General features: G+C 42.1%; 1 protein-coding gene across 1 annotated transcript in view; it reads left to right on the top strand.

The window, feature by feature from the left end:
• CNTN5 (contactin 5) overlaps positions 1-21,083 on the top strand; it is a 324,115-nt gene that overhangs the window by 84,321 nt on the left and 218,711 nt on the right. The window contains exons 5-7 of the mRNA XM_061628766.1: positions 795-931; positions 1,984-2,113; positions 5,829-5,979. Coding sequence (XP_061484750.1) covers positions 795-931; positions 1,984-2,113; positions 5,829-5,979 — 418 coding nt within the window. The remainder of the gene's footprint in view (positions 1-794; positions 932-1,983; positions 2,114-5,828; positions 5,980-21,083) is intronic.

Genomic DNA, 21,083 nt, shown 5'->3' with positions numbered 1-21,083 from the left:
AAATAGGCTGAAAAGCTATTCATTTCCAGACCAAAGCTTGCAAAATATTAAGAGGGATGGGAAATAACACCACCAACTCTTACCACCAGTGATACTCACTGCCCTAAATGAACTTTCAGAATGTTTGATGTTATATATGCAACATCATTTGTTAATCAACAAAAACCTCTAAGTGGTTTACGTAAAACAATATAATGGATAAAAACAAACTTTAAAAACAAGAGGTTATATCCAGTGCTCTGCATGGGTATTGCAGTGAGACTTCTGTTTCCTCTTCTCTCCCTGTGCTCCCCCCAAAAAGATTTGCTTTGGAGGGTCCCCCAACCCTCAGGAGCTGATTTTCAGGGGAGCTGGAGGGGACAGGAGATTAAGAGGAAGATTCACTGCATGCACATTGTACCAGCAGAGCTGCAGCATTAGATATCACCCACATAAATGTATAATTTATCAAAATATAGACAAAACTTTTTTTAAATAAATGTACACCATAAAATTTCATGCCTGGGTAGACTTGTCTAAACAAAAAGTTAGCTAAATGTTCAGCAATCCTGTTCATAAGGCTATGAGTGGCTACTAGCCACAATGGCTATGCTCTTCCTCCATGGTCAGAGGCTGTATGCTTCTGAATACCAGTTGCTAGAAACTGCAGGAGGGCAGAGTGCTCTTGTGCTCAAGTCCTGCTTATAGGCTTCCTGTCTGGTTGGCTACTGCGAGAACAGGATTTCTGACTAGATAAGCCGTTGGGCTGATCTAGCAGGGCTGTGCTTATGTTCTTCTTCTGCTGCTGTTGGTAGCATACCCACATTGGGTGGAGAAGCTTAATGATACCCAGTTAGACAGCGGAGATCAGCTTCGATGGGAGTGCAAAGCGACTGGAAAGCCAAGACCCACTTATCGCTGGCTCAAAAATGGAACACCTCTCTGGCTAGAGGTAAGTGTGCAGTAGTTTTATTTTTCTTTCACCTTACTTAAATTACTACGCTACTGAGACAGGGCCTCAAAGTATCTTAGAAGCCTGCTGAATTAAACCAGACTAGATGTTTCCTCTGCTAAACAAAATTCTGCACCAAGGTAATTAAATATTTTATGCGACAAGAAATGCAGAGATTTGCAAGCTGAATAAATTATGCAATTTCAGCAAATTTACATGGATTTTGTATATTTTATTCTGATTTTGTAAGTGATGAGAAGTGAGAAAGGTCTATGCAGGAAAATGGAGCCCTATATAGGACATTGAAGAAGATCCTACATACAGTACAGTATTGAAGCTATGTAGATATTGGCGGAGTCTATCTTAAGACATTGGCCCCTGATTACTGGAAATATTATTCAGTCACTTCTCTGGTTTCTGATATTTCAGCATGATTTGCTTGCACTTTTAAGCACATCTTCTGAACAAACAGGGCTAGAAACTAACATTAAAAAAAGAAGACTGATTCTAAGGCAGTGAATTCTGCACCTATTCCCATGATCTGTACATCTGTAGTATCAACTGAAAATCACTAATCATTTGTAATAGAAGGCATTGCCTTTTCATTGATTAGAATTTGCACAATATCATTCACATAGTCAGTACTTTATTTCCTGAAACTGAAGGTCATAATGAAAAGGAAAATGTAATACACACAAATTAAATCCAAGTGAATATGAACATACATGAAACTAAGGGGCAGAAACTAGCTTCTCTCCATACCTCTTCCATGGCAGTGTTCAACCTAATCTTCTAAACTTACTTCAGTGCATCCCAGACAATATTCATTGTGCGGTCTTTTCTGCATCCAAAATATTTTAGCATTGTCCCAGAGTAAAAGGTAATGCAGAGGAACAGCCATTGTCATTAAAACTCAACAAGCCACTTTTGTGCATGTTGACTATCTTAATGTATTGATTTTTCCTCCCTTTCTTTCCTGTAAAACTGAAAAACCCAACAAACTCTCCTGGTTTTATTTGCTTTTGTAGAATTATTTTTCTGTTTCATTACAGAGCAGGATTGAGATGGTTAATGGTGTACTGCTGATCCACAGTGTCAATCAATCTGATGCTGGAATGTACCAGTGTGTAGCAGAAAACAAGCATGGAGCCATTTATGCCAGTGCCGAGTTGAGGATTTTAGGTGTGTACTTAAGCTGTGTTTACATTTTATTATTAAGAATATTCTGTTTACAGAGGGAGCAATATAACGTCCCATTGAAATAGTGGTAGATTCACCCATAATAAATCAAGAGATCCTTTGTCACCAGCCTTAGCAGTAACATTATAAAGCAGGTATGGAAAACCTGAGAGAGGGCCTTTTCAGTTGTGTCTCCCCATCTGTGGAATGTTCTCCCCAGTGGGGTCTGCCTGGTACCTTCACTGAAATATTTTCAGCACCAGGTAAAGACTTGCCTTTCTTCCTAGGTCTTTGATAGACTTAGTTGATGCTGTTTTATTGTTAGTGTGCTACTAAAGCTTCCTAATTCTGTTATGCGATGTGGGTGTGGGGGTTTTTGGTATGTTGTATGAAATGCTAATGTTTTATATGAATTCCCCCCTCCATGGTATAATGTATTTAAATTTATACAGTAGGGCCCCGCTTTATGGCGTTCTGTTTTACGGCGTTCCGCTGATGTGGCGGCTTTCAATTAGGGGAAATTCCCCGTTTTAAAGCCGATTTTGCAGTTTTACGGCATTTTGCTGCATTTTCGCGGCATTTTTGTGCGACGGAACCCATTATAGTCAATGGGTTCCGCTTTACGGTGATTTCCACTTTACGGCAGGGGCCTGGTCCCTAACCCGCCGTGTAAGCAGGGCCCTACTGTAAATGTAGGCCACTTGGTGACCTTTTAGGTAAAAAGTGACTAATGTTTAATATTAACTCCCATCAGCCCCAGCAAGCATGGCCCATGACCATTGATAATTCGAGTTGTAGTCAGTGGCAGCTGGTGGCTCCATGTTGGTGGGACAGTGGAACCTGGTCAGGGTTTTAGTCTGAACTTTCAAGGACCTGTCCAAGGTGCTGGACGGTTCAGCACATTGGAAGGTCCTTGAACATTCGTACTAAAACCAGAGCGGATTCCACTGCCCTACTGACATGGAGCCACAGCAGCACCTGGAGGGCCAAAGGTTCCCCACGCCTGTTGTAGAGAATCAATTTTCTGGACTGCTACTTTCAGAACTTATTTATTTATTTATATAGCCCACCCAACACCAAATGTTCCTAGGGTGGCTAACAAAACCAAACAAACCTAAGTACAATGCAGATTTAAAATCATATAAAAAAACACAGAAACAACCAACAGAATAACAAAGTTGTACATAACTGCAACATAAAGACTTGGGAAGCTAATTTAACTGAGTCAGTCCAGCTCAGTATTGTCTACACTGACTGGCAGTGGTTCTCAAGGGGTTCAGATGGAGATACTCCAAGACCTACCAGGAGATGCCAGGGATTGAATCTCAGGCCTTCTGCATGCAAATCAGATGTTCTACCATTGAGCTATGGCCCTTCCTCTACAGGATAGCTATGCTCTGCCTCCACAGTTGCAGCGCCAGTTATTGGAAGCCGCTGGAGGGGAAAGTTCTCTTGTGCTCATGTGGGCTTCCCATAGGCACCTGGTAGGCCACTGTGAGAACAGGATGCTGGCCTAGATGAGTCACTGGCCTGTGCCAGAAGGCTCTTATTCTTATTGAGGAGAGAAGACCTCCACTCCACCAAAGACCTGGGTGAAGAGGTGGCTCTTGAATAAGCATCAAGATGCATACAGTGATGATTCAAGATGCACCTCAGACAGGAGGTCATTCCACAACCTGGAGGGAGGGGCACCACAGAGAAGGTTCTCGCACATCAACCCTGTAGCCAGGGGGGCAGAAGAGGGCACTGCCCCCCTAGAATGTGCTTCACCTCACCATGAGATTATTTTGGAATATTGTCTTCTTTTTAGTTTGTGACATAACAGATAATGGCAACCTCAATTTAAAGAATCATAGTTGTCTTTATGAACAAGAGTGATTTAAGAATAGGACCTTCTGAAAAATCCAATAAATAAGGCAGGGCGAGTGCATGTGGAAGGGACTCCAAAAGTCTGCTCACAAAAGACTTTCCCTGACTGAGGGTGGATTTGTCATGATTGCAATCATCCTATAATTACATAAGTGATCCTGCAAGAAAAAAACTGTGTGTAGACTACAATGACCATTGAAGAGATAACTATTAGAACTTTGTATTATGGGTTTCAGTTAGACTCTGCCTCTTGAACTTTTGTTTGCTCTTCTTTTCAGTTTAGTTTCAGTTGTGTTCTCTACCCTGCCAGTAATAAAGAAGTATGTTTATTTGCTTGGATAAGAAGTAAGAAGAAGGTTGTTTATTCTGCAGTTATTATAATGAGTAGAGCAGGGTTGGGTGCTTATTGCTAAAGGGTGAAATAAAGAGATAACTGATTTGATAAGTGATTTGAAAAAAATGGCTACCCTAAGTTATCCTGTAAAACACTCACTATAGTCACTATCATAGTGGCTGTTTTTTCCTTCTTTTTGTTAAGTACATGATGGCAAAGGTTGAAAACAGCTTTAGAGGAATAGAAATACTGTTGTGTACACTACAGTTGGCTGGCTAGCTGGCTGGCCACCTAGGCTGTAACTGAGGCCTAATTTCTGTTTTTTCCAATATGTGCAGCTCAGCATGAGGCCTTTTCAGTGTTGCTGGACAGAAAAATCGATGCAGCAACCAGTAAAAAAAAAATTCCAATTGCTTTCCACAATTATTTACCAATTGCTTAGTTAGTTCAATTCATGAATAATGAAAACACAGGAACAGACCACAGGTAAAAGAGAACTACAGCTGCAGACAAAGTCAAACTTTTGAGTCTGGTATTCCTGAGGATCTCTCAAAAAAGGGTTAGATGATTCAACAAATTAAACTTCATTCATTTAAGTTAATATCTCTGGATAGAGGAGGAATGAGGTGGAAGATTACTGCCCTTACCTTCCCCTGACCTAGCCCTCACATCCTCTCCACCAGTGAGGGGGGTGGGGATTGGCTGGTGCTATGCATCTCTGCTCCCCCAATAATTCTCCACCTAGAAATGTGGCTGCCCCACCTAACAAGGAAGACTGGCTACAAGGCTGCCTCACACTACCCATTTTGTTTGATGGGAAGGCAAGCCATATCTAAAGTTGTGCTGAGATGAATATTCAAACATTGGTTTGAAAGTTTGAGGGGGCAATAGCACATAGACTATTATATGTGTTGTCCAGATTTTACTGGACCACAACTCCCATCTTCACTGACCTTTGGCTATGGTGGCTGGGCCTGACAGGAGCTGGGAGTCTAACAACATCTGGAGGGCCACAGTTTCCCCATCTCCGGCACTGACAATACTTGTTAAAGCTGCAAAACTTAAATAAATTCATTGCAAAACATATTAATCAATTATTTGAATGAGCAGTACTCCTCTCGTTCCTCTGTTTCTGTTGATTTTAAGAACTCCTCAAATGATGAAATTCTTTAATTTCATTTATAACTTAGACCTTTATAGTTTGTGATAATATGCCATTGATAAGAGGAGACGATTCCAATATCATTATCATTATTTGCATTTTTGCCCTCAAGTGCCTCAGACAACTTACACAGTAAAAACATTAAAACCAGACAAAGACAACAATAAACTTGTTGAACTTATATACTGGTTTAAAAATGTTTGCATATCTCTTATAGGATAAGATATAGGATAAGAACATCCATACAGGGTGTGTGCTGGGAGAGGATATCAGCACGCAGCATTTGTGAACAAATGAATTGCAATACTAAGCTAACATTCTTCCTTGAGGACTAACATGTTTCCTTTCAACAGCTTCCGCTCCAGCTTTCCTCCCAAGTCAACTGAAGAAAACAGTAATCGTAACCAGGGGCCAGGAAGTTGTCATCGAGTGCAAACCGCAAGCGTCTCCCAAACCAACCATCTCTTGGAATAAAGGAGACAAAGCAGTGAGAGAAAATAAAAGGTCAGATGTCAGTTCATTAATTTTTGCCTTTGACTGAATGAAAGCCTGCAAGAAAGAGATAACAGGCAAGCTCATTTGATCGACTATCACTGGCTTTCAGTTTTTCACATAAAGGAGGAAAATATGGGATGCTTTGCTATTTTTATGATGTGTTTTAATGTATATTTTTAATTTCTGGAAATGGAAGCTTTTTTAGGAAGAAGTGCCAGATATTAATATTAGTATATAAAGGGACGGATCTCATTATAAATTGAAGGTGTTCAAGAAACCCAAGTTAGAAATACCCCATACAAAAACTTTAACGTGGCAGAGATCCACAACCCACACAGTACAAATTCCTTCCTCTTTTCCCAGCAGCTCTGGCCTTTTTCCCCTACTTAACATGAGAATGCCCCTTGTCCCAGTTGTTCTTAATGCATTCTCCTTCATAAGAACCTCTTCCTCTACACTAGGAATGGGGGTGAAATTCAATTTGGTTCACATTTAAAGATGAACCTACTTATTTGGACTTTCCAATACAGTGCAGAACACTGCCATCCTTTGAAATGTGCACTATTCCAAATTTGGCATTGCAGTTCTGCAGTCAAATAATGTGTACAAACATGCATATACTTGGGCAAAGTGTGCGTCTAAATGCATATATTGGTGAAAATAACATAAAATGCATTATATCAGGGGAAACTGCGGTGCAAAAATGTGTATATGTGAATGTTTGCAAAAATGCATACATTGGGGAAAGGTATAAAAAAATGAATGTGCTGATCCTACCTTCAGCTTGCTTCACAAATCCACAGCCTTTCATGCTCCACAGTTATGCCCATCTTTTCAGGGTTTGTTCTGTGGAGTATCCTATACCCAGCGCTCTTGGCAGTCCCCTGTGAAAATAACAAGCGAAAAGAGTGTGTGTGGAGTACCTGTGGGCAACTATGTCAAGCTGCAAATAAAGCGTTAGCTAGAAACCTGAAATAACTGGGTTCTGTCCCAGCACTACCTGGGTGTCGGGGGTTGAACTTTGGACCTTCTGCATACAAAGCAGAGGCTCTACCACTGAACTACAGCCTTTCCCCATATCTAGCATTTATTTATTTATTTATTACATTTATACCGCGCCTGTCTTTTCATGATAGAAACCCAAGGCGGCTTACATATGGTTCCCAGGCAGTCTCCCATCCAGGCACTGACCAGACCGGACCCTGCTTAGCTTCAGCAGGGAGCTGGCCTTATGTGCCTTTAGACCATAGTCTGGGGCCATTTCTTTATCCAGCTGCAAGTCTCACTATGTCCCGTCCAGAGTCGGAACCACGAAACTGAGACACGGGTGCAATTAAATCTCATTTTATTAAAGTAACAGAAACATCAAAAGAGGTGCGCTTCATAGAAAACCCTACAATAACTCACTAGAAATCCCTAACTATTCTCTAGTCATGCTCTGCGACGTAAAAGGAAAGTTGACTCAATGCCCCCCCTCAAACGCAGCAGACTTAAATAGGGAAAGTCTTGGAGCGCAATCTCTCACTCCTTCACACCCCTTCCCTCTGCCTGATACGCTTTTCCCGCTGTTGAGAGCACGCTGAGGGAGGGCGAACCTCCACGGGCTCATCTGACGAAACAGGGTCCTTATCAACAGACAAGGAAGTAGAGGGCTGGGAAGCGTCAGGCGTCTCTAAGTTACTGCGAGTCGAAGGGGAAGTTACTGCTAATTCACAGCTTGGTGAAGGAGGAGTTACTGCGCTCTCGAAATCCTCCCCTAATGACTCCATCGGGGTGCTTGAAGGCTGAGCGTTGTCCCCAAGGGGGGCTGGGTCATCCGTGGGAATTGGCAGTGTGACTAAATCACGCTCTGCCTCAAGGTCTGGAGTAGACACAACAACAGCTGGATCTTCCGCGCCTTCGGGCAGTTGAGGCGCCTGCGACTCATGCCTTCCCCCTCCCTGCCCTTCGAGGGAGAGCTGGGGCTCAACATACTAGATCTTACATGGCTAGATCTTACATGGCAGTAAGATCTGGTGGATAGCACTTGAAGATCACATGGATTTCAGTTGTGTTTGTGGAAGTGCATTTTTTAAAAGGAAATGTTTGGTAATGAGCTAGCTCTATCTATACTGCCATCTTTCTTCCTTTTTTAAGGTCAGTTTTTATTCTATAGAATCTAAAGGACTGGTTTGCAAACTTTATACCTTCATGTCTGCCATGGAACCACTCTGTTTTTGAAAGCATTCTGGAGACTATCCTAGGGTGTATACTAAGTTCATGTTGACTGATGGCCAAGCCTGTTGTTCATCACCATTGCCCTATGTATATTCAAGGTGGACTCTAGAATACACCCAACACTGTCCTGCCTCTGGTTATGCATTGGTAGGCAAGATCAGAAGTGCTGGGCAGTCTTATCTCCCAAGGAAGCTTGTCCACTAATTCTGGTTTACCCATTGAGGGACCTCTGATATGTCTGCTTTAAAAAAAAATACTATACTTTTCTACACTGCTGTACTCAAAGTGGTTTGCAACTCATCAAAATGACCAAGTATACAACAAAAAATACATTCTCATCCTGTAACAATTAAATATATATTTACACAGTGTCATGAGATAATATCAACAAAGTATCTGGATATGACAACAAAACCAAATCACCTCCATCCATCATTGCAATAAATTGTTACATTATAAACAGCCAGGACAATACCACCAAAAGCACAATTCATAAAATGACACAGACAATGTGAAAAAGTTAACTGAGCAGTTAGGTCACATTTTTGGTAATGACCAGTAGGATCTGTTTATCCACCTGTTTATCTAGGATTCTCCAAAACATAATTGAAATACCATTGTTGTAAATTGATTTTTGTTTTCTTGACTGCAGATAGTATTTGAGGAGTTATAGGCATAAACTTTAAGAAAAAATAAAGCTTTGTTTCTCTCTCTCACTCACACACACACACACACACTAATTTTCTCATTATTGAGCTTTCACTCCAGCTCATTATTACTATTACATGACTATTAATTATACTTAAAATAAAATCATCCCAAACCACTCTAGCAAAGGAAATCCTATTAAGACTCTATTATTACTTACTTTGCTCCCTCTGCAAGAGAAAAACCGTTTTAATTGTCTGCTTTTAGCTAACAAAAAGCTAATTTCAGGAAGATGGTGTCTTTTTTAAAAAAAATGTAAATGGGTTTGCCTTAGTTTGTTAGCCTTTTCTGAATGTCAATAACAATATCACACCAGAATTGTTTGCATTTCAAGATTTGTGTTTTAATTGTATGGCTGCTAATTACAAGTTGAGTTCTGGCTGATGATTACAAGCCAATTTCCAGCATTCAAACATTTGGCTGGACTGTGCGTGCCCAACAAAGGCACATGACCCAGAGAAGTCAATTGCTTTACCCTTTAACAGTTTCCCCACATTGAAAACATAAACACTTTTAAAGTTGAGTTAGTTTTAAACAACTTTGGGCATATTCTGAGTAGTGATCACTCCATCCATGGCAAAAAAACAGTGGAAAGAAAAAAACGTCTAGCAACCTTTGTTTTACCTAATCTTGTCTACAGTGGCGAAGCATTTCATTTTCTTTGGGTTGTATTGATGTAACATTTACTCAGAGAAGACTCACTGAAATTAATGGACCTAAGTTAGTAATGGCCATTAATTTCAATGAGTCTACTCTGAGTAAAAGTTAGTTGAAAATAACCTGTAGACTTGAACACCTGAAGATAGCTTCACACATTCTAACTTTACAATTCCAGAACGATGATGGTGATTAAAATATATATCTTCCCAAAGGAGGACAAGGCAGCAAATGCATAAACCACAAAATATTTAAAAACAATTATAATATAGATGCAGACTGGGATAAGGTATCTGCTTGAAAGAGGAAGGTCTTCAGTAGGTGTCAAAAAGAAAACAGTGACTGTGTCTGTCTAATATTTAATGGGAGGGAATTCCAAAGAGTAGGCACCAGAACACTAAAGGCCCAATTCTGCCCGCCCCGACAGACCTTGTGATAAGATGATATCTGCAGGAGGCCCTCATCTGCAGAGCACAGCGATCAACTGAATATTTAAGAGGTGAGATGATTGTTTAGGTATCATGCAGTTCTTCAGAGGTCTTTCCAGCAAGCAACCTGGAGATCATGCCTGTGCCTTTCGAAGCTCTGACGTTATAACAGAAGATGAGCATAACGTACTTCCATTTCTTCCTGTGGTCACTTCAGTCTCTCCTGCCTGCTATTCCAATGAGAACTTTAATTTTGTCACATCAGAACCAGAGTAGGATGACCAAAGGGACCATTAGAGGGACAGGGAAGCACAGTGGCTGCATCCACACTAAGTTGATCTTGGCACAGGGAAAGGGGGGAAGACATGGCCTTCTTTAGGGACAGGGAGAAATGTGATTCAGTTTGCATTTAAATGCAAACACACCTAATTTGCACTTTCTGAAACAGTACGCAGACTGAAACACAGCCATCCATCGAAATTTGGACTTCTCTGCATTTTGCAGTTCAGTTCTCCAGCCAAGCACTGTGTACAAGAATGCCTATACTAGTGTAAAGTGTGCATAGAAATGCATAAAAAAAGGAAATGGACTGCCTTCAAGTAGATTCCGACTTATGGCGACCCTATGAATAGGGTTTTCATGGTAAACGGTATTCAGAGGTGGTTTTACCATTGCCTTTTCTGAGGATGAGAGGCAGTGACTGGCCCATGGTGAACCAATGAGCTTCATGACTGTGTGGGGATTCAAACCCTGGTCTCCCAGGCTGTAGTCCAACACTCAAACCACTACACCACACTGCATATATTAGTGAAAATAACAAACATGCATGCATTATATTAAAGCTCTGTAAAAATGTGTATATTAGGCAAAACTGCATACAAAAATGTGTATGTTGACAGAAATATGCACTAACTAGAGGCTCCACCCCTGGGCACTTTGCACACCAGTGCCACCACCTGACTCCAGGAACAGGAACCCCAAGCACCCATCAGGCCAAGCCACCCAGTGATTCCAAGCATTGCTGTGCAGCTGCCACCACCTCGCCCTCCTCATGCTGGCTCCCTCCTCCAGGTTGCCAAGACACATTTCCCCTCCTCTCCCCCAGGTTGCCAAGGCAACTCTCCCCATACCCTCTCCCATGGAGGAGAAGGGAAGCAGATTACGGAAGCAGGCAGTGGAGGTAAGCCACACAGGAAGGACAGGCAGCACATGCCTAGGCAGCTCTGCGGCAACCATACCCCTATCCTGTCATCTGACCCTCCTGCTACCCCTCCATTTGTGAGGTGGGGCAGTGGCAGCAGCCGCAAAGCAGGACCCTTGCAGAGGAGCTACCCCAGCGAGTTGCTCCATGGCTCACCCAGGTTGACACCCCCCCGTTGCCTGCTTGCTTGCTCTCCTTCTTTCTGTCTGCTCATTTGTTTTCCCATTCTCTGCCTGGTCTCACCTCTCCATCCATCTTCCTTCCTTCCCCCTGCCCACCAGGGGGAAAAGGAGGAAATGGACGCTTAATGGTAGCGATGCTGAGGCCTCCCCATAAACTGGCCTGCTTGAGCCCAGCATGGCTCGGTCCTTCATCTCCGCTCACCCTGCCTCATCCATTGCTGCTCCCTAGGTGCCGCAATCAGTGTGGGAGGCCAGGTTATCATGCTGTAGTTTGCAGCACCACCTGTCTGTGGCCAAGTGAACTGCAGCATGAACCTACTAGGTAGGTAGGTAAGTAGGTAGAAATGCTGATGACTTTTTAATTTAAAAAATCTCAAACTGTCATGGAAATGTAGAGAACTGAACTTGGCATATCCGTCCATCCCCAGCCTACTCACTGAGTTCATTGGCAGAGAAGTGGTATGTAAATTTTATAAGCATCTGGCAACACTAGTTTTACATAGGTTTTACCTCCTTGTAGAAATAGTTGGATATTACAACATCTGCAGGGGTGTGTGGGTGCTGTTGCCACAATGCATAGATGGATAAAGCAGACGCCGGTGTAGGAGACTGTCACATGTGTGTCCTCACAAGTTAACCAGCTGATGTCTAGCTGTCTAACAAAGAAATTATTGCTGTGGTGAGCATGTGCATTTGTTTTCTTATTACTTGTCGTATTGTATTTCATTTCATGACTCTTTTAGTGATAGGCATTATGCAATGCTCAATTCAGAACTGGACTTGGGAAAGAGAGCTATTCCCCCCTCCCTCCCAGATTGGAAAACAACTCAGTCCAATTTCAAATTCAGATTCCCTCATTCTCCCAATGGTGATGTCATCTGGAAAGTATTTGAGTCTAAATGCTCCCCCACTTTTTACCTTGCAAGACCCTAAACCCTGCCCCCACACTCAGTACCCTTCCCCCAGACCTAACTGGCAATGGGGTACAATAGCAGTGGTGGAAAAGCCTTAATGCATGTCTCGTTCCCTCTTTGGCAATAGCAAGATCCCAAGCACCAGAGACCCTGGGAAATGTAATGTTCCTAGGATCCCTGAATCCTTACTATTAATGTAAGACACCTTTGGGGAAAAATCCATGTCCAGGGCTTCTTGGACCTGAGATGCTGCTCAGAATGCATCTCAGGTACAAAAAGACCTGGGCACAATGTTTGCAGCATGTCTGAGTCCACAGAGTCAGGTGCCCTGTAGAAATGAAATTTGGTAGTGTTCCTTGCACCTGGGATGATGTCATTGCAGTATTCTGGGTGCCAGGGAAAGATGAGATGTAGGAACACTGGCTCAGATTATAGTCCAATTGAATAAGAATGGATGAATGGGCCTTGCCTCACAATGGAGGCAGCACTACAAGCTGGATAAATGTATATTCTAAACCAAGTTATTACAGTATTCAGCAACAACCCTAACTGTTACATCTGCACTGCATATCTGAAAGCCTTCATCTTTTCTGTTATGTTCATGGTGGGGAGTACATTCCTAGGAAACAGACCATTGGTCCACCATTGATCCATCTAGCTCAATATTATCTACACTGATTGGCAGAGGTTCTCCAGGATTCAGGCAGGATTCTTTCGCAACCCTACCTGGAGATGCCCAGAATTAGAACTGGGACCTTCTGTGTGAAAAGCAGATGCTCTTCCGTTGAGCTACAGCCATTCCCTGAAATGTATTTCATTTGGTTTTATGCAGGAGAGCATGGTGAGCTACTAAAACGTCAGTGCAAAGAGTTTGAGAACTAGCAGGTGAAATAGGAAAGGTATAGAAGGTATAGTGAGGAGAAGTTATAGGTTTAAATGGTCAAATAAGTTGCAGGTTGAATAGCAATTTCTGTCTGTCTGTCTTTTCCTGGAATAGTTCACATGCTTGAGTCATCTGGTGGTGTTTGCTCTGCAAAAACTTTTGGCAGTGCATCTGATCATGCTAGATGGAGTATCCATCTGAAGGTTAATTTAACTGGCCTTGTGGCATTTTCTAGTTCCATGCCTCCATCCCTTCAATAAATCACAAACGGAAGGGGGAGTGGTTCCTTCACAGATCACATTTCCCAACACAATGGGGGAAACATACTTCGTAATTTACAAATGGGAGTGTAAGGACCAATTAGATGAAATTGTGAGGGACCTGTGATCCATTATGTTTGCTGTGTGGAGCAAATAGATTCTAGTATCCTGTTGTCAGGGAAGAGGCAGGTGGACTTGGACCGGTTCAGGTTTTATGAAGTCAGTCCACTCAAGTATGTCAGTTTGTTGTGAGGTTAGTACCAGACAGGACAGGGTAAGTCATGTTATGGTGGGTCACGTATGGAAAGCAAATCAGGTGAAAACCATCCATGCTGAGGCAAGTCCAGATAGGTCAAGGCAAGTCTGTTCACTACTGGCTTACCTATCATGTTATATTCTGGTGAGCTGCAATCAGGACCTTGGATAGCTCTGAGTGCACTCTGTTAGCTGAGCTGTAAAAAGATGTCTCTGCAGAAGCTTGGAGGCAGCTGAAGCCTTGAAAAGGTTAGCAGTACTTGACCTTCTAGTGGCCTCATCCTCCCTGAGTGAAATCTCTAAAGATCCAACTGCTGATTCTGCAATCACACCCTTCTGCATTGCTATAGAAAAGGAGTATATATAGGGGAGTAATCCACAAGTCTGAAGATGATGGTAGAGCCACACTCTCAGGCCAGGAAGGCATAGAAGGAGATGTGGAGGACTCCCCTATGAGTAGGGGTAGGGGTGGGTGAGAAATGTAGTTCAGTTCATTTTTAAATTTGCACTTTCCAAGCAGAAGGGAGGGTCTAGGTCAAGTGCCAGTGGTGCTGCTGCTGGTTCCCAGTAGATATAAACAGGGGAAGAGGAAATGTGTGGCTGCAGACTTTGGTGGCAGCAGCCATACATCTCCTGTAGTGTCTATTCCTAGCCCCAAGTTCCTAGAGAGGCTCTTGATTTCAGTTCCCATTTAACTCTCTATAGCCCTGTTATCCATTGTTCTCATATATTTCTATCACTTCCAAACCTTGTTTGTGGCATAAAACAAAATTGAGGACGCTTTAATTAAATTGAGGCTATCCCACCCAAAGTTGGTTCAGAACCGGTAATATATACCCAATTGATACAATTGTGTGCTATTGAAAAACTTTTTTTAAAAAAAAGTAAGATATTATTTTGCCATTTGTTTTTATTATGAAGTCAACGTTTTTGTTGCTTCCTCCTTCTAATTTCTATCCAGATCTCCAGTTCCTAGTATGAACAGCCACAGCTAAATTAGTCTATGAAAGAGGGTGTGGGGAAGGAGTAACAACACAATTCTCACTGGAAGAATTTTTTTTAAAAAAAGTCCTATTACAAAATGCTTTTCTCTGCTCTTTTCCCTTAAATCTCTTCTGAAAACTGCCTCTATATTACATTATGATCACTGAAACATCACTTGGGGATGTAGAGAATCAATTGGTAGTGTGTCCTCAGATGTTTAAATTCCAACATATTTTAGATATCATTTTTTGGGGGGGGAGGGGGAAATGAAGCCAAATGTGTTAGCCCAGGGGATCTTAATCAAAGAAAAGTCTTTAAGCAAATGATGGCTTGTGCAGGGCCTGTCTATGCAGAGTTCCCAGAGAGAAAATTGGCTAGCCATTTTTGTCTTCATTGTGGCAACTGAGCCATAGTTGCTGAACCCGTAATTAGTTTGAGATGCAGAGGCACTTACGTAATGAAACATTGCAAGGACGTGGCTGGGGACAGTTTTGCACTCTGATATTATGAACAACACAGTATAATTTTCTTTGAAAATCTACAAAGCAAGACTAGTTGTCGCCTGGTAGTTAGCATTTTGTCTTGAAGGCAAAAGGAGGAAGGAAGGAAGGAATGGAAACACTTGGAAACAGGTTAGTCTGAGGGATTATTAGCTGTGTTCAATGGCTGAATAGAACAGATTTTTAAAAGTAATTAAAATGGGAAGAGAGTGCATTAGAGTGATGCCTAAGGGCTCCTTTACACATTATTTCACACTTTACTTTTCTGAGCCATGGAGATTAGTCTTAATGTCAGCATGAGAGCTGGTGCAATATAAAAACTGAGGGCAAAACTACACATTACACTTACTGGGCACATCTTTGATTTTTGTTAATTAAATTACAGAGGAGGGGGGTCCTACCATAAATGTAGCATGCAGGAAAAGAACATTTTCCTTCACCAGCCACTATCAGAACATACATTATCCTCCTTCATGGCTAGGAACTTTAGGGAAAACATTGCCTAAATGATACATATACATTTTTTGGTAGAAATTGCTTTTCCAAATGCTGTTGCTATTAACAATAATAATAATAATTCAGTTTGTTACATTCCTTCTACTAAAAATAGTCTCAGGACAATGTTAACAAAAATCAAAAAGATAGGTTGTATTCAACCAAGTCCAACTCAGAGTAAACCCATTGAAATTAATGAACCTAAGCTAGTCATGCCCATTAACTTCAATGGGTGTACCCTCAGTAGGACTACCATTGAACACCATCCATAGCTATTATATACAATAGTTAAGTGTAACATATAATTTATTTATTATATATTATTTATTTATTTATTAGTTTTATATCCCGCCCTTCCTCCCAGTAGGAGCCCAGGGAGGCAAACAAACCACTAAAAACACTCTAAAGGATCATAAAAACAGACTAAAATATATTACAACAAAACATGCTTTAAAACGTAATTTGGTCCTACAAGAGTGAGCTGTGAAGTTCTCCATTTCCTGTGCCTTCACAAGCAGCAGGAAATGGAGACAGGATAAGAAAAGTACAAAAAGATGACTTTACATCCCATATGTTGTATTATTACCAGGGAAAGGAGGAGGAAATGCAGAGCTGGTGTTTTTAGCAGTTATGTCTCTCTCATAATATGCTGTTCTAGGCTAAGAGGGATCAGCAACATCCTCCAATGCTGTAATCATTTGTTCTACGGCAGAGTACATACTTCAGTAAAAGAATTGTTTGACTGTTCCTTCATGATTGGTAAAATACATCCATAACTCAACATTTAGATAGCAGACAAATCCTGTACACAATGCATGCAGGATTTTATTTTATTTTATTAATATTAAGCTGACAGGTATTTGATTGTGGTGTCCCACGGATAAGATTTAAAAACAAGCAGAAAGTGTGAAAATTTTGAGGAAGTGCCATTCATGTTAGGTCAACTCCTCTGTGCTTATTACAAAACAGAAATAAGTTAGCCTAGAGCAGCCTTTGCCAATGTTTTGGACTACAAATCCCATCAGCTGGCTGGAGCTGATGGAGGTCTACAACAGCTGGAGGGCACCAAGGGCACTTGGTTGGCAGAGGCTGGCCTAGGAACAGAGAAAACTCCCATCTAGCTCAGAATTGTATTCACTGACTGGCAGTAGCTCTTCAGGGTTTCAGACAGGTTCTCTCCCAGCCCTACCTGGACATGTTCTGCATGCAAAACAGATGTTCTTCCACCGAGCTACAGCCCTTCCCCAGGCCTAGAGGCTAAACTAGCTAGCATATCAAAAGGTTTGTAGGACAGAAGGTAAGATGGCACTGATGGGGAATATTCATAAGAAACATGCGAAGGGTGGCTATTGACACAGTTCAGTGAACTGTGAGACCTTCTCTGTATGCCCAGTTCCCTTGGCAATCACTCATGACTAAGTAAGATTGTCTTCCAAGATAAGGTCTTTAATGGCAGGTCCGTAAGTGACTGTGGAGGCCAATCCTAGATCCACACAGCCTCCCACAGTGAGGACATAGGTTTCCAGATGGAGGACAGTTGCGATGAGGATTTGCTTGACGTGCCTTCCGCTTAGCTTGTTTGTCCCTTTCGCTCTGTACTCATGCTTCTTCAAAGTCTATAGCAAGTCCTTTGAAGGATGCCCAGTAGAGCTTCTGAAAATAGTAATTAACATGCATAGCTCTTCAATATACTTTGCAATCTTAAACAAATCAGGCAGAAATTATGGGTTGCATTCAGCTAACTTTTACTCAAAGTAGACTCATTGAAATTAATAGATCTAAGTTACTCATAGCCATTAACTGTAGTGGATCTCCTCTGAGTAAAAGTTAATTGATTATAGCCCTCTGCTAGCAAATCTCGATACTGTCATTGCACTGGCTGTGGTTACGTATGCCTCATACTTCCTCCCGATTTTCTAGAATTTTGCCTAAATCTGATTTCACATGCCAGTAAATTCTGAACATAGTAGATCTCTGAGTGCAACATGTTCTAATTTCCCCCCAAAAAAGCTTCTAAATGGGAATTTGAATAGCTATTGTGCTTTTTCTTGTGAAAAAAATGGAAATGGACTGCCTTCAAGTCGATTCCAACTTATGGCCACCCTATGAATAGGGTTTTCATGGTAAGCGGTATTCAGAGGTGGTTTACCATTGCCTTCCTCTAAGGCTGAGAGGCAGTGACTGGCACAAGGTCACCCAGTGAGCTTCATGGCTGTGTGAGGATTTGAACCCTGGTCTCCCAGGTCATAGTCCAACACCTTAACCACTACACCACACTGAAGCAACATATATACATGCATGCTTGGGTTTGCGTGTGATGTTCTTATTTATTCACATGCCCATTTCTCCAGTCTTGCTTCAGGAAAATAACTCCTTCAAAAAAAAGTCTTCCATCAGCAACATAGGTACAATTCTCCATCAATTCAAGATGTCTAATTCCCCCTTCCAAAAAAATTATGAAATCCTTATTTGAAAAAGTACTTTTTAGGTGGCCCAAACATTGCCTTATTTAAAATCTCTCTCTTTTTTATACATGCACTAGCCCCTCCAAACTGCTACAATATATTGGTGTAGTGGCTGCAGCTCGCATCCCGATTTGCGCCTGGGACCAAGAGTGTGTAACGTTCTACTGTCCCTCCCAGGAATATTGCCCGAGAGATGGATGCTTCTCCTGAGCCTTGGAGTCACAGCGTGTCATCATGTCCTGTTACTCCCAAGGACATTTGCAAATCCATTCTGAATGCAGAATGACCATGCTCGTAGTTGGGATTTCTAGCTGCATGGAACAGCTGTTACCTGTAAAAAGAAGAACCGTTTTATTAATAATAATAATATTAATAAAAATATTAATCAGTACAATTGATTTTTCCCATATACCTGTCAATCTCATAAGCTCTGTACAAATGAGATGTGTTTACAATAGCACAAAAGCATTATAAAGGTGTATATTATCTTGATATATAGCCTCCCAGAACATGAAAAGCAACCATCATTCCAAAAATGTGATTGCTTCTTGTATCCTCTTCTGAAATACTGTATGTGGTCTTAAATCATTACTATTTGTGCAGATTGTATCAAACCACTCTGATACTGATCATACTGCAAATTAAATTCAAGAATGTCTGTATGTTGAGCATTCCCAGAAAATGAGGGGGGGGACCCTCAAACAACCTTGTGAGTACGTTTTATTTAAAAGAATTTTGTGTGGATTTTGCAGGTGGGGAAAATGGCACAATAAATGTTGCAGCTGGGACAGAACATGCTTAATGCACACATGCAAAAGTGGCATGAACTGGGTTTCCATTCACCCCATGAGTTCCTTTCCGCTACATAGTAAACCTCGGAGAAAGATGACATGGAAATTACTTCCTGCGAAGAAGAGGAATGAAAGTGAGGTTTGAGGTTGCATTTACACAACATGGGTGAGCATACACATGAGTGTTTGTGTTGAGGTAGGGTGTGAGTTGAGTCACAGAGCTCATAAGCCTCCATCAGATGCAACTTATCAGGAGTTTCAAGAGAAGGATCAGGAAGCTACAATGGTTGCTTCTTCAGAGGGGAGGGAAAAGCTGGAAGAGAATATCGCAAGCAGCAAAGAGAGAAAGAAACAAATACAAAAGCTGGATGTTGAAAAGGATAACTGTTACTTTGCTGCTATTGGTTTGGTACTAGACTTTGGATGCAAATGTGGACTATGTTAGTGACTGCTATATTGGCAAGGGTAGGAAACCTTTGCTAACCCAAGGGCCACTTTCCCTTCTGTGCAAACTTCTAGGGGCCACATGCCAGTGGTAAGCAGGGCCAGGTGCAAAAGTGGGTGGAGCAAGGAATGTGGACTTTATCTTTGTACAGTAAGCTGATTTCTAAACATACCCACACACCCGTCTCTGTCCTCTACCAGAATTAAAGGATGCAGTCATAAGAACATAAGAACATAAGAAGAGCCTGCTGGATCAGGCCAGTGGCCCATCTAGTCCAGCATCCTGTACTCACAGTGGCCAACCAGGTGCCTGGGGGAAGCCCGCAAGCAGGACCCGAGTGCAAGAACACTCTCCCCTCCTGAGGCTTCCGGCAACTGGTTTTCAGAAGTATGCTGCCTCTGACTAGGGTGGCAGAGCACAGCCATCACGGCTAGTAGCCATTGATAGCCCTGTCCTCCATGAATTTGTCTAATCTTCTTTTAAAGCCATCCAAGCTGGTGGCCATTACTGCATCTTGTGGGAGCAAATTCCATAAACTATGCGCTGAGTAAAGAAGTACTTCCTTTTGTCTGTCCTGAATCTTCCAACATTCAGCTTCTTTGAATGTCCACGAGTTCTAGTATTATGAGAGAGGGAGAGTCCAGTCCAGTCCAGTCCGGCAAAAACATTCAAGGAGGATTCAAGGAGGATGCAAATCAGGGCTGACGAGGTGTGGTCTGGGGGGAGTCCCAAGGGCCAGAGAGGGAGGCCTGAAGGACCACACCAGGGCTGAAGTCCCTTGCCTTTGCCCACAGACTGCATATTTCAAAAGACTGAGTCTGTTCTGCTCCCATGAGAAGCTCATCATGGGGATGCCGATTGTTGTGGCAAAAGTAATACATAGACCTGCTCTAAGGTAGCCTTTTTGAGATGTATCCAAAGATATACTGAAAGTCTGCTGGTGCTAGAAGGTCCAGGACTTTGGGTTGTATCCACTGTGATGCTAAGTTAAAGTCACTTAGCAGTATACTTGTTCTGCTGGCAAAATGTTTTGTGCCATTGGAACGCTGTTGCACAAAAGAATGCACAAGCAACTTGGATTCACGGCAGATTGCACACGAGTTTCACTCACACAACTGTTGTGTTGGGTTCCTCTGTTGCGCAACATTAAAGCTCACCCAGCTACTAGCGCAAGAGCCCTTGCGCTAGCGGACAGAGAACATCAGATACAGCCCTCTGTAATTTGAGAACCAACAGTTACAAACTGGCAGAAGCACTCAAAAGGCAGAAACTAAAGCACACATCAAGAAAAAAACAATATGGGAAGCAACCACAATTGCATCTCCATTCTTTATCTTTCATCATAGGAACAAAACTGATCTGGCCCGCTTGCATTGGCTGCCTGTATGTTTCCGAGCTCGATTCAAGGTGCTGGTTTTAACCTATAAAGCCTTACACGGCTTAGGACCACAATACCTGATGGAACGCCTCTCCTGACATGAACCCACCCGTACATTATGCTCGACATCTAAGTCCCTCCTCCGGGTGCCTACTCCAAGGGAATCTGGGAGTCTGGCAACAAGGGAGAGGGCCTTCTCAGTGGTGGCCCCCAAATTATGGAATGATATATGTGACAAGGTGCGCCTGGCGCCAGCACTGTTATCTTTTCGGCGCCAGGTCAAGACTTTCCTCTTCTCCCAGGCATTTTAGCATGTGTTTTTAATTTTTTTTTAAAATGCTGTAAACCAC

This window comes from Rhineura floridana, chromosome 5 (genome assembly GCF_030035675.1).
Source record: "Rhineura floridana isolate rRhiFlo1 chromosome 5, rRhiFlo1.hap2, whole genome shotgun sequence".
Classification (NCBI taxonomy): domain Eukaryota; kingdom Metazoa; phylum Chordata; class Lepidosauria; order Squamata; family Rhineuridae; genus Rhineura; species Rhineura floridana.
Note: the sequence above shows the minus strand (reverse complement) of the source record. Positions and strands in the feature narration are given on the sequence as shown.